The sequence below is a fragment of the Theropithecus gelada genome, chromosome 5 (genome assembly GCF_003255815.1).
Source record: "Theropithecus gelada isolate Dixy chromosome 5, Tgel_1.0, whole genome shotgun sequence".
NCBI lineage: Eukaryota > Metazoa > Chordata > Mammalia > Primates > Cercopithecidae > Theropithecus > Theropithecus gelada.
The window spans coordinates 15,407,703-15,422,408 of record NC_037672.1 but is presented as its reverse complement, the minus strand read 5'-3'; the positions used below and the strand labels follow the sequence as shown (position 1 = coordinate 15,422,408).

Sequence of the window (14,706 nt, the reverse complement as noted above, 5' to 3'; positions counted from 1 at the left end):
TGTGTAGTATTCTATGGTGAGTGTGTACCACATTTTCTTTATCCAGTCCACCACTGATGGGCTTGATTCCATGTCGTCGCTATTGTGAGTGGTACTGCAATGAACATGAGTGAAGGTGTCCTTTTGGTAGAAGGATTTGTTTTCATTTGAGGATATACCCTGTAGTGAGATCAGCAAGGAATTCTTAACAGAGGAATGCACACATAGAGTCTTCATGAGTTGGAATATGGAGTTAGCTGTATAGTAACCTTGCCTTTTTCACAGGTTTTTCCATATTAACACTTTGGACTTCAAAAAGGACATCAAAGTAAGCAAGACTGAAGACCCAACATTACTAACCCAGGTCTCATTACTTTACAGCCTGGTTTAGTAGGGTTGGTGTCTTGGTCCCTTTGATGTGCATATTCCTTGTGTTGTTCAGGCTTTGAAATCTTACTGTCTTCCAGAGAAATTGCAAATGTAAGAAAAGTGCAGCTGACCCTTAAATGGGGCAAGTGGTTTAAGCAAGCTTAGGTCAGTAATAGGTACAAACAACTGAAGAATCTTTCTAGGTAAAGATAATTATCATCCTTAGACTTAAGAAGGAAGGAAGAGAACTTGAGAAAATGGGAAGAAGTGAGAAGAGAATGGACTTAGAACTGGACACCACTGGGGTTTGTGCATGTCTTGCTGTCTCTATTATCTATTTGAAAGCCCTGGATATATAGGTTAGTGGACCGCAAATTCTAGTCGTGTTTGTCAGAATTATGTGAGGGCATAGGGATACAAAAATGTGATTCCTTTTCTTACCTATCGTAAGGGTCACTCCTATAACAAAAGACAAATTAACAAGAGAAAAGTGTAACATATTTATTGAAGCAAAGTTTTACATGACACAGGAGACTTCAGAATGAAGACCCAAAGATACAGGGAAAATGATTCATTTTTATGTTTAGGCTACATGAGGAATGCACAATTGTGATGGACTGTCATTGGACAAAAAGAGTATGACCTAATGGTCACAGTATATTACTCTCAATGTATAGGTATAGTACTCAGGTATAGTACTCTCAATGCAGGTATAGTACTCTCTAATGGGAATAACTGAGTAGGGAAACCCAGCAAAGCCTGTCTGTTCAGATTCTTCTTTGTCTCTCCACTCAGCACTCCTTCCTCCTGGGTATGGGACAGGATCCTTGCTGGAATGGGGGTCTTATGACCTACTTCCAAAGCGGATCACAGAATTTCTTTATGGTCAGCTCTTACACAGAAAGGCAGAGGGAAGTTAGAATAATATGTTTAGATTTTATGTCTACCTTTAGCAGGGATAGGTTCTGGTTTCTACGATTTTCCTTGGGGAAGAGGCATTCTAGTTTATATGGCTTGCTGTGGGGGAGAATAAGGGGCAGGAGACAGTAGGGCAGGAGAAAGTAGAAGACAAACTTTGCTTTATACAGAGGCCTTCATTTGGGGGTATCATTTTCTGAGCCCTAACAGGAGTATGTAGATTTGGAACCCCACCTCAAGACCCAATGAAACAGAAGTCGCATAGCCCCGAAATCTGAACTTTTAACAGTCAGCCCATTTGATTCTGATGGAAATGTTTCTTAGACCACACTTCAAGAAATGTCAGCATAGGAAGATCCTCCAGACTTTCTAAGAATCACTCTTTAAATGCATCTACTCATTTGAGTTAAACTAGGAACACAGAGATAAAAGGAGTCTCAGCCTTCAAAGCATTCATGGCCTAGTGGTAAAGGCAGACTTAGAAGCAGATGGTTTCATAGCATGAATGAGTGAGTCCATACAGCAGAAGAAGCTGGGTGCTGTGGAGAACTGGAGAGAGGCACCCAGCTCAGTCTGTGTGGGGACAGGTGCACATCTGGGAGGAAGGCTTAACAGAAGAAGTAACTATGTCTTCAAGGATGAGTGAGTATTCTCCAAGAGGAGGGGAGAGAAGAATTTCAGGTAGAGAGAGCTCAGAGGACCAAAAGCAGAGTGGCCTCTAGGGACATGTTCAAGATGAGGGATGGCATAAGAAGAGAGGCTAAAAAGGAAGGTAGGCTGATGATGCTGAAGACTGCACATCTGTCTTTCATAATAAGGTGATGCTTTTTCGCAGAAGAAGGTGCATGGCCAATATTTATATCATTGTAATTGCAATAGTGATCAATGTACAATTCCAAATTGTGGTCTCTGTCCTCATAGGTATAGTACTGTCAATGCAGTGGTATTCTGATAAGCTTCCAGTTGAGAAGGAATTCGGAAAAGTCCAAGGCAATCCTAAATGGTTTTATCTTCTTGTTTTCCTCATTAATCTTTGTCATCAGACGTCTTAGACCAAAGTAAGGCTGAAAAAAATCTAACCAAAGGAAGGAACAAGGTGGCTGTATGCAGAACCACAAAAAAATCCTCCCACATTGAATGTTGACATGTTATTTACAGTATCGTCATGTATAAAATACAGATGAGTACATGAATAAAAATAAAATAGCATTCACCAGCCACCTTTCTAAGAGTTAAGATCAAAAAGTGCCTGTAGTTTCCACTCTGTTCTCCAGTTTAAAAGATGAATTTCACTACCAATCTGCATAAACCAGCACTGTAACTCACAGCGTGTGCTTATACAAACAACAACAGAAACCAGAGTAGAAATCGAAGCAGGCTGAAAGAAGAGGGTTTTTTGTTTGTTTGTTCGTTTTTGTTTTGTTTTGTGTTTTTAACCAGAGAGAGTTATTTGAATTCAGAATACAGCTACATATATCCACCCCATTGTCTGTACAGGAGTGTGTGTGTGTGTGTGTGTATGTGTGTGTGTGTGTCTATGTGTGTATCTGTGTGAATCACATTCAGCTGTAATATCATAAATGATAATTAAGTAGATATAGTCAAGTTTTTGTAATATTTATTTTTCCTCACATTTATGTAAAGAAAATCAAAACCAGGAAAATAAAAGTATCCTCAAAGCTGTCTACTTGATTCCAGCTGTTAACAGTATCTATTGTAATTAGTATTATAAAGTAGTGAAATGCCAATGTCTTTGAACTTCTTGCAGTTGTGTGTAATATTGGAGCCAATGCAGGAACTGATGTCGAGACATAAAACTTACAACCTCAGTCCCCGAGACTGCCTGAAGACCTGCTTGTTTCAGAAGTGGCAGCGGATGGTGGCTCCGCCAGGTATACCCTCATTCTTCGCTCTTTCTCTAAATTCATTTTCAGAGGTGTCTTCCAGGGATGAAGTGATGTGAAAAGGAGGAAGGTGATCATTAATGTAACAGGACAAGTAGCTTATTAGGGATATTCTGACCATGGTTGTGGACATAGAGACAATGAATTTGTGACATGCGAACATCCTTAAGAATTATCTACAGTCTCCTTGCTTATCAGATTAGGACCTGCAACTCAGAGAGGTAAAATGACGTGTTCAAGGTGATCAAGAAGATCATTGGCAAAGTTGAGATCAGAGCCAGGGGTCCCTGTCTCCCAAGCTAGTGGTTCTTCCACTGAGCCAGATTGCTGGCTTTTCACAGCCTAATGTTTTAGGTTTTTTGTTTTTTTAAGAATGGTAGAAATTATGAAAAAGAACAAAGAAAGGGAAGATAAGGAGGAAGGAAAGGAGAAAAAAGGGATAGAAAGAAGGAAGGAAGAAAGAACAAAGGAATGAAGGAAGAAAGGAGGAAAGGAATGAAGGAAAAATGAAGTTTGCTCTATTTTTAAAGATATATTGCATCAAAAGTTCTGATCATGAAGAGAATACATAAGCCATTCCATTTCCCTCACTTCCCTAGAATGCAGTTTAGATACTACAGTCTCCTGCTGGGGTTCTGAAATTACCGCTTCAAGTCATCATTAATTGTCTTCCTATCTAATACACTTTCACTCCCAGGCGTGTGTTGAGCCTCATTGATCATAAAAGCAAAACGTATCCCTTTGCTAAAAATTATTTTTATAAAGAGTAATTATTAACACGAGGCACATAGCTTTCTGAATCACAAAATATAATGGTCACCTTCGGCTGGTAATTGGCCAGGGGTTTTACATAAAATGAATATAGCAAATTTAATCAAGTACATATTTAGAAAGCTGAGAAAATAAGTGTTATTTTATGTAGAATAGTTACATCCCCATCTTATGGGAATTTTAGACTTTTGGAATATTATTTTCCAAATATATTAAATGTGCTTAAATTGGCTTTATTGTTTCTTTTAATGCTAATAAAGCTTTACAGAAAAAAGGCAATCCACTCAGCAAATGCTTTGAGCACCTATATTTTCTAACATAGGCATACATAATTAATATATTATTCATTAATTCCTTCATTCATTCAATAATTATTTATTGAGTTTTACTAGGGTCCAGACATGGTTCTAGCCACTGGGAGTTACAACACTGAATAAAACATGCAAAAATATTGAATCCTTACCATAACTTTAAATATATTATCTCCATTTTACATAGTGCGCTCTGAGACTTAGGGTAGTAATTTGACACAGCCAGTCTCATGGCTAACAAATGAAGGAGGACTGTGTCACAAAAAGGTTTTTATGTCTCCAAAGTCCATTACTTTACTACCACAGCCACCTACTGTTAATGGGAATAGTCCAGAGTTTGCATTTTAGGTACATTTGCCCCAGTGTCATGTCAAATTACAAATTTAAAAAGTACCAAATTTATACTCTTAAGGTCAAAGAAAGAAGATGCTTATCAGCAGTGGGCCTGAGTATCTGCTGGACTTTAGAATGTCCTCCTCAACCCTTTATTCAACTCCATGACCTGGAACAGTTCTATATCCTGTTCCTCTCATCCTTCAGAACAAGCACCCAGAACTCGATGGAGGAAAATGATAGACCATTTGATGAAAATCTTTAAGCATAAGAGACAAATATTTACGAATGACAAAAAAAATAGTAGATAAGTAGAAAAGTCAAAAGTCAGAAGTCAGGGATACTCTTTGGACTAAGTGGTCTTTGAAATGAGCCTTAGAGGAAGATCCTTCCCATTGTCCATCAGAAGTGGCATAGGTGGGTTTTTTTGTTTGTTTGTTTTTGTTTTATTTTGTCTTGCTTTGCTTTTTGAGACACGGTCTTGCTCTGTCACCCAGGCTGGACTGCAGTGGCACAATCATAGCTTATTGCAGCCTCAACTTCCAGGCTCAGGTGATTCTCACACCTCAGCCTCAAGAGTATCTGGGATCCCTGGTGCCTATCATCACACCTGGCTAATTTGTATGTATTTTGTGCAGATGGGGTTTCACCATGTTGCCCAAGTTGGTCTTGAATTCCTGGGCTCAAACAATTCACTAGCCTCGTCCTCCCAAAATGCTAGGATTATAAGCATGAGCCATGGCACCCAGCCAGCATAGGTGTTTTAAGAAAATTTTACAAGGCCCTCTTATTTGGTTCCAGTGTGGCCCTGAGTTGCCTTCTCTCCATCACAGTCAGGTCTAAAATAGAGTTAGCAAAAAGGATGCTCTTACTTGCCATTTCCAACTTATTCAGTAACTGGCAGGAGAAGGCTTCTGAAACTTTCTCATTTATGAAACAAAGATTAAAATAATAGTTCCTAAATAATAGGATTTTTAAAATATAAAATAGTGCATTGGAAACATTAAGAATAGTGACAGGCATTGCATAATGTTCTATACCTTATAAGTAACAAACAAATAAATAAAGAATATTTATCTTACCACACTTTACCTTGGGTCTCTATATTTCCATTAAAATGTTGCCCCATCCTTCAAGTCCAAAATATTTTTCTCTATTTTTGAATAGGCCTTTCTTTAAGAGGTCTAGTTTCCCCTCAGTAATATACTGGCTATACCATATACTCAGACATATTTTTTTCTTGCAATTTTGGAATAGCATTCATTAGACAGCAGGGCCCAAACCATGGGTATTCCTTCTGAACTTGGGAATCCCTAAGCTCCACATCCACAGCTGATGGAACTGACTTTACTTGAGAATTCTATAAAGGTATAATAGAGGTGGGCTGCAATATAACATTTTACCAGTAGATGCTGCTGTTGCACACTAGCTCACGAATTTGGCTATCTAAAGTTCCTACTTCACTCGTACCTTGGAGGTACCCTAGGGATCCCAGGAGTCCTCTCTTTGTTTTAAAGAGAAGACACACCAGAGGAAAAAAGTTTCCCAAATTTTCTAATGACAAAATATTTTAAATCCAATTAAGAAAGTGGTACTTGTAGTTACACCCCTAAAAAAATTTTTACAAAATTAAATATATATCATTAGAACAATTAAATAAAAATTATTTGATCTACAAACAAAGAAAAGAGTGTCACATATTTTGTGCTAAAAATACATCTACAGTTTTCTCCTTTTATTCTTTCTAAAGCTATAAGAAATGGAAAATGGTTTAAATATTCTACTCTTAAGTTTACAAAGACAGCTTCCTTAGAGGAACCATACTGATGATTGCCTTGTTGCTTTTGCCCTAGAACTGATCCCTCTTCCCTTTTCCATATTGCAGCAGAACCCACAAGGCAACCAACAACCAAACGGAGAAAAAGGAAAAATTCCACCAGCAGCACTTCCAACAGTAGCGCTGGGAACAATGCAAACAGCACTGGCAGCAAGAAGAAGACCACAGCTGCAAACCTGAGTCTGTCCAGTCAGGTACCTGTAAGTCTCGCTTTCCTCTTAGGCCCGAAATCCTAACCGCCTGCTTCCTACTCAGAGGGCCCAAATTAAAGTTTCTTTTCACTGAAAAAAAAAAAAAAAAATCCTGGGCAGATTGGAGGTGGGGGAGGGAGGAAAGACAGGGACAGAGGTTGGGATGGGAGGGAGGAACTCTGCCATGGAAACCTTCCCCTGCAAACTGGGAATTAGAAAGGAATATTAAGAGTCGTGCTGCAATGGGACCTGAATTAAAAAGCCATCAGAGTCACAGACAGGAGATATGTCACTTAAGGTTTAATTAAAATATCACTTAGCAGCATGCCTGGTGGCATATTAGGGCCTCTCAGCACCATCATTGGAGACCCTGTGCTCCACTGGAAACTAGCTCCCAGCGGCTCAGTCCCATATTGTAATTCGACTGGGCCTTCCCCAACATGGGCGTCCTCTCTTATTTTAAGACTCAGGTAATTAACCGGCAGCCACTAAAAATGCAGCTCAGTGAAGCTCTCTCTTAGCCCTTTTCATTAGTTAAGGGGGAGGATCAGCCTCTGGTTTGGTCTCAACTCTCTCGAACCCTTGGCCCCTTTCTTTCATTTCTTGATCTTGACAAAGGCCATTAGGAAGGGGACTTCTTTGAATTCCAAAGCTGAGGGTAGTCCCATATAGTGAGAACTGCACAGGAACTCTCTTCATCTCTTATTCATTCTTCGTGAATTCTGTCCCTTCTGCCTAAATCCCTCCCATCTCCTAACTCCGCAGCCCCTTATTAGACTATCTTCTTTAAGTCCTTAGCTTCTTTAAACTGCTTCTGTTCCTTCTCTGCTGTCCCTGTCATACCACCCTGTCACCAGGTGTTTGGCCATCATTCAAATCCTGAGATTTTCTCAGTGCTTCGTGGATACCTTTTAGATACTCTGTTTTCCAAAGATGCCCTATTTCTTGTTACATCCCTCAACTAGTACAATTTTACCTTTTCCGTCTTTCTCACGTTTTTCCCCCTCACCCTTCTTGCTCTCATCCTTACCCTTATTGTTCTGATCCTGTTCCATCGCTTCCATGTGGGAGTGGACCTTTGCACAGGGATTCCTCACTTACTTCCAAGTGTGTATTTCAAATCTGCCCCCACCCACTTGTACCTACTTTCCATTGGTCAGTTCTCTTTGGCCAAAACCAACCCCATCAGTACCCTGAGGATTCCTTGGGCCACTGTTTCTCTTCTCCTGTCTCCCACAGACAGGAAGTATACTTTTCATTCCCATTGCATTAGAAAGAAGGGGGCATGGGGAGAATGACCAGCCTAAAATGGAAGGTACCATGTTACATTTTACAAAGTTACAAATTGCAGTCTTCAAATAATGAAAACAGTCTCCAGGTGGTCCTCCACTTTGTGAGCTAGCCTTTACACCTATTACCTCTGAAGCTCAGGGGGAAAAGCTAAAAGAGGAAAACCCGAGTCTCTTTATTAAAAAAGTATCAAGTTATACCCACTCCTGGTGAAATTTTGAATAGAGAAAATGGCCTGATTTAGATAAATCAGCTGAAAAAGTATACACAGGAGCCCATTTATTTATCCAATCCTGGAGTTAAAGGCAGTAACATTCATTAGTTTCCTCTAGCAAACAGGAAAAAAGTGCATCTCAGAGGATTCTGGAATGGTGACATAGCTACTTAAAGGCACTGTAGCTGCAAGAATCCCAATCAGTTTAACAGATGTTTTCTGAGCTCCTACTATGTGCCCACACTGTGCCAGGTAGCAGCAATACCAAGGTGAAAAACAACAACAACAAAGCCCTGTCATGAAGAGCTCACCGTCTCATCTAGGGATGGCAAGGACATTTTCTCTCTCCTGCCAGCCCTCAGAGTATGGTATTGAGGAGGATTCTAAGGTCTAGTCTGGGTTTGGTGGGCCATCCATTAGTGATATCTGACATGGTTGTAGAAGTTGAGAGTAGCAGCTTATGTGTCATATATTTTGACACATATGGACTAGTCAGAATCATTTCAATTTCATTTGAAAAAGGATATAGCTTCTGTACTCTGTTATGCTCCTGTCTTGCAAATCAACAACTGTATTTTACTGGAGGTTGCCTGTATCCAGAGGGTTTTTAACATGTTGAGACCCTTTGGATTTTGTGTGATTAAAAGCAAGGCACCGTTAGGAAGTGAGAGTTGAATTTCAACACTATCTCCACACCATGCAGTTAAAGATGTTTTAATAAAGTAAAATTGTCAGATGTCACAGAGAGACAGAAAGGACAACCAGATTAGGAAAATGTACAAATTCATATGTGTCCTGGAGTTGAATAGACATTAAATGATAAGCGTTGGATGACTTGTGGTGACCACATCTTTTAACCCTGTCTACTGAGTTATCAACACTATTCTACTGGTTAACTAGAGATGCTACCTGCAGGCATCCACTGTCTGGTCCAAAGGCATGTGCCACTATGACCACAGCTGTGGTCTGTGTAGCTGCTGCGGCAGCGATGTGTGTGTCTGGTGAGGGCTAGGGTTTAATCCTTGGATTCTGCTTCTCACTCCATGAGCAGGGGCTAGGAGCGATCCCGAACTGCAGCCTCAACCCTGGGAGGGATGGAGACCTGTGTCATTCAACAGCAGTGACCCCTTCTGGCCAATTTAAGGAGAAGCATTGAGGGGCCCTGAAAGGAGTCACTTCCAGTCCTCCTCAGAGGTTGGTGGTCTTTGCACGGGGGATTAGTGAGAAGATGTGAAGTGGGTGAGAGCTGGTGGCGCCTCTGGGCTTCCAGCGAGGAGCAGAAGTTGGCCTTGTGGGGAGCTGAGGGCATATGGACCTCTCTCAGATGGCTTGCTGTTGCCTCTCGTGGACACACAGGATAGAGATGGGAAGGAAATGTACTCTCACTGCCAATGTTGGGGGGATTTTTAACAAAATGGGGGGAAATGTTGCTAACAACCCCTAAGTAGAGGCAGCCTAGAATGCACATCATGCTTTATTTATTTTGTGTGAGAATGACAAATCCAGACTACCAGAGCAGATAATCACTATCCTAGTCTAGAGGCTTAGAAGAACCAATAGAAAAAATGTGCACATAAATTTATAAGTGGCCTTAACTGTCTATGTGCATATGAAGCCCTTAACTTGCCATTTGTCAATTATGTACACACACACACCTACACACACATACACACACACACGCTCTCTCACACACACACACACACACACAACTACATATCTAGCTAGGGATTTTTTATATAATTAGTAAACCATGTGTGACATCCCTTTGAAATTTAGTACATTTAAAAACACCTACACCTAGACGTCTTTTCCAGTTGCTCCTAGAACAAAGATTCAACAAACAGATTACAAGCCTGTCGGCTCCATTGGAAATGATTCAAACTATTATGTTCATAGTACTTTCCTTGAATGACTGTTGTTGTCTAATTCAATGAATGCATTTGGAGTGTTGGGAGCTTTTCTTTTAATATCATGCTTAAGTTGGCTGCTTTTTATTTTCCTCCTCCTCTTTCAAATTATGCTTCCTCATACTCTCCCATCCTCTCTCGATGACTTTGGAGTCACAATACTAATGCAGACCCATGTGGTTGGTTCTAACATCCTTCTCCTGCCCTGCAATGCCTTATGCATGTGTTTTCCAAGCCCTTCAAGTGTGCTGGACACAAGTCATGAAATGAGATTAACCCTCATGTCATGCTCTGTACAACCTAGCCCTATTTTTCCATCTCCCTTTGTTCTTGATCGTAAGTGTCATCTCCTAATTGCCTATAACTCAGTGGCACTCTTTTATCCTGAACACCCCCCAGCAGGTAACATTGCAGCTGCCCAGCTAACCAAATACCATTCACGTCTCTGCGGTGGCCATATTCCATCTAAAATCCTGTCATCCTTTCTGCCAGTCAGGACAGTATCTACTTTGTATCTCACCTTAACAGTCTTCATGAGTCTCCTTCCATGTCACTGTCATTTCTGGTTCTTCATTGCGTAATAAATAAATCAATCTTGGAAGCACAGAGCTGAATATCCCCTGGCATTTTTATTGCTGGGTTTACCAAGCTCACATTTTAGTCACTTACTCCATTTGGGACATTTCTTTTTAAAATCATTTTTATCTATTCACAAGAATGATTAGTCAGAAAACATAGTTTGGAAACCTATTAATTATCTCCTCTAACTCAAGAATGGTGGGGAGCAGAAACAGATAAAACAAGGTTTTCCATTGTAAAAGACTAGGGGATAACTAAGGGATTTGTTCAATGGGCACTTTGAAAATTCTAGAAGGGATTTAGAGGTCCCACTGGCCCTTCTCCCGACGGTAGGCAGTATTCCATTCTACTGCCCCAGGAAAACCTTCTCTGGGCAAAGCTCTAGTAAAAAGAATTTTTGCACAGTTGTCGAAACATTTTATTGAATTAGCCTTTCTACTGGAAACCCCACCCTCTCATCTCCGAAAGCATCTGGCTAGCCCTACTTTCTCTGGCCTCAGTGGAGGCTGATCACAGTTGGTCACTTTCCTGAAGTTACTGCACTTTTAAGTGGAGTATTGCTCAGAGCCTGCCCAGAAGAATCCACCTGACAGATGTCCTGTCCCATGCCAAGGTCATTCATCAACCCCATATGGTCCCCTTTGAGCAAAGAAGCTGGAGCTCTGCCCCATGTGTGCATTCTTCTTCCCCATCCCTGGGCCTCTCCAGCTGTGGCCTCCCCATGCTCCCAGCTACAGTAGGTGGCTTACTTATTTGCATGGAAGGACAATTTGTACTTAAAAGAGTGATTAGATGGATTCTTCTTACACGCTTCCATCTCTGATGACTACCAGCTTCATCAATGTAATTATAATTAGCGTTCTTCATCTTCCTTTTATGGCACCAGCTGGACAGACTGGTTCTCTTTACTGCCCAGATGGGTGGCAGGGTTGCCTGTGTGGTGATAGGTGACAGGCACCATGAAATAACAGATGGTAAATTCGGGGCTTGTTGGCAATCAGCAGGTTTTTGCTAATGACTTAATTAGCTATGCAAATTGTCAAATCAGTGTGAACATTGTTTTTATCGAAAACTTTACCTAAATTAATTACCATAATTAAGTAGCAGAATGTCAAGGATATTGGCTGCATAAAAGGGCCTGGCTGAGTAGAGAAAAGAGAGATTCTGTCTTCAATTAAAATGTATATCATCCCTGGGACAGAGAAAATACCGTTTGGAATGAGTTATGTGAATATTGCAGAATTGCACCTTATGTGTGTCTCTGGTCACTGCTAGTTTCCAAAGCCACTCACAGGCCCTAAATAAAAGTGGAAGATTTTTTGAGGTATTGAGAAGCACCCAGCAGAAGGTTCCACAGTCCTCTCAAAAGTCCCCAATGTCGGCAAGTTGAAAGCATGGATTTTTTTAATTTTGAAAAATACATTTTTTTATTTCTGCAGATTGCTAGCATTGCTCGTTCTCCAGTGTCAGGCTGCGCACTAAGGACATAAACTCGCGTGGTTGTTACACATCAGGAGGCGATGTTTATTTCCTGTAGAAATCAAATATGCGTCTCGGCCCCCGACATTGAGACTTGACCCCGTTGTACAGTACACGAGTGTGTCTGTCCTAGATTCCCCGACTCCTCCCACTGTTATTTTAAGCTGAGCTTCTCTCTCCCAAGGTTTCCCTGTAATAATGTCAGCTGCTGTTCACAGGATGTGATGGTGGTAGGAGAGCCAACTCTGATGGGAGGTGAGTTTGGGGACGAGGACGAAAGGCTAATCACTAGATTAGAAAACACGCAATATGATGCGGCCAACGGCATGGACGACGAGGAGGACTTCAACAATTCACCCGCGCTGGGGAACAACAGCCCGTGGAACAGTAAACCTCCCGCCACTCAAGAGACCAAATCAGAAAACCCCCCACCCCAGGCTTCCCAATAAGATTATCCGCACCAGAATCCACTGTCAATAGGCCCGTGGGTGATCATTACGATTGCAGATCTTTACTTACAGGAGAGGAAACAGAAGAGATAAAAACTTTTCCATGCAAATATCTATTTCTAAACCACAATGATCTGATTTTCTTTCTTCTTTCTTTTTTTCTAATTGAGAGGATTATTCCAAATAAGCTTCCATGACCCTTCCTTGGAGGCCTTCACAGGTAATACAGATACTGGCACTGATTGTAATTAAAACGAGAGAAAACTCTAGCGCATCTTCTGGCACGGTTTTAACAACGTGTTTGTGTTGAATTTCCTTTTTATGCATCAAACGAAGGCCATATTGTCCATAAATGCTCAGTGCTCAGGATCTCATTAATATGCCGAACCTAACTACAGATGACTTTTTAATATTGTAAAATATTTTCTGCTTTTTGACTTGCATCTGAGAGTTTCTTGTTTCAGTAAAAAAAGAAAAGACAAAAAAATCAGCTTTGGAAAGTAATTTAAATGTACCTTTATTTTTTTTTTCTTTATGTTTTCTTTCATTGGGCAACAGCTAAGAGGGCCCAGCAAGGTAATTTATGGTTGAGCTGATGTCAATTGGTTCTTAAGTCTTGAGTCGACTCAATTTAGCCCAAGTGCTGAAACAAGAAATGTCATTTTTTTCATCGAAGACACCAGGGCAGATTTTTAAGTAAAGAAAGACAATTGGACCCTTAAGAATTTATGCATTTGTAAAGTTGCTGTTGATCCAAATATTTTCAAGCCATGTAATCCATTGGTTTTGTGGGAAGTTTAATAAACCTGAAACTTTTGTGTGTTTTTAAATTGTACCTGAGTTGACCATCCTTTCTTTTTATAGTATATTTCTTGTATGATATTTTGTAAAGCTCTCACCTGGTTCTTTTATGGGGACTTTTCGTTTTTGGGCAACTCCAGTGTATTTATGTGAAACTTTATAAGAGAACTAATTTTTCCATTTGCATATTAATATGTTCCCCCACACATGTAAAGACACAGTGGCTCCGTGTGTTAAAAATAGCTGTATTTTATGTATGCTTTACTGATAAGTGTGCCAATAATAAACTGTGTTAATGACCAAAGCAAGTGAATCTGGCTATTTGTGTGAGTACGTGTGTAGCAATCTGCTCACAATTATGAGAAGTATTGAGCTTAGATTCATGGTCCAGACTCCAAATGAAGTGGAACCGTAAAACCTGTGTGAAGTAAGTTCACTGTGCGCTGGCTACCAATTCGTCTGAGTCCAGTGAGCCAGAAGACACTCATGTGCAACAAATTACACGGAGCAGGTTTATTACTTACAGACAGGCAGCAAGAAACAACAGAAGCCTAGGAACCATGGGACATAGTCCCCAAGGCTCAGAAAAGCTGCCCAGGGCAGACGGAGTCTCAGCTGTGGTGCAAGGCCCCATTTGCACCACAGCTGAGGGACCCTGGAAAGCAGCCGGACCTGGGTTTTATACCCTGAGGTCATGTGACACACTGGACTAAAGCACTGAAGGGCATCCTGTTTCTATGAGGGGATGGGTTGGGACCAGAGCTCAGGCTATTTCACCCAGTCACCCCTTATCTCAGGATGTTTCATTCCCAGCTCATGCTACAGTTATTCTTGAGAACAAAGAGCAAGAAAAAGGAGAGAATTGGGTCAGTCTGAGGCCACAGAAGAACTGTCCTACAACCTGTGCCATCTTTTATAAAGCATTGTTTCTTTCCTTGCTTACTGCAGCTACTTGAGCAAACACAGAAATGCCTTCTCTATGCTGAGCCCTGTGCTAGCCAAGGATACAACATGAAAAGATAGACTGAATGGTGTTCTTGGAGGTTGTAGTCAAGTAGAAAGGCAGTAGCTTCCAGTCACTGAGTGCTTGCTCTGCACAAAAGAACTCTACTTAAGGCTCATTATTTCAATTAATCCTCATGATAACTCCATACCATAAGCATGATTATTACCATTTTGAAAATCAATGTCTCACTTGCCTGTTTTTCTATACAGAGTAAGGAAAATTCACTGGAGTATCTTTTATGTTTAAATAACATTATTCATAATTTTCACTTTGTGCTAATGATAAAGATGAGAGAGGAAATCTGGTATTATTTATTGAGTGTTTATTAAGTGCCAGGCAATTTCAATTTATCATCTCCGTGAATTCTG

General features: G+C 40.6%; 1 protein-coding gene across 5 annotated transcripts in view; it reads left to right on the top strand.

Moving 5' to 3' along the window:
* LDB2 (LIM domain binding 2) overlaps positions 1-13,636 on the top strand; it is a 403,464-nt gene extending 389,828 nt beyond the window's left edge. Inside the window, exons 6-9 of one of the 5 annotated variants that reach the window (XM_025385300.1) lie at positions 3,035-3,158; positions 6,471-6,622; positions 9,169-9,311; positions 12,301-13,636. In XM_025385300.1, the coding sequence (XP_025241085.1) occupies positions 3,035-3,158; positions 6,471-6,622; positions 9,169-9,273 (381 nt within the window). In that variant the 3' untranslated portion in view covers positions 9,274-9,311; positions 12,301-13,636. Of the gene's footprint in view, positions 1-3,034; positions 3,159-6,470; positions 6,623-9,168; positions 9,312-12,042 lie in introns of all 5 variants that reach the window. The other 4 variants (XM_025385299.1, XM_025385298.1, XM_025385297.1 and 1 more) reach the window with 4 other exon arrangements.
* Positions 13,637-14,706: the final 1,070 nt, after the last annotated feature.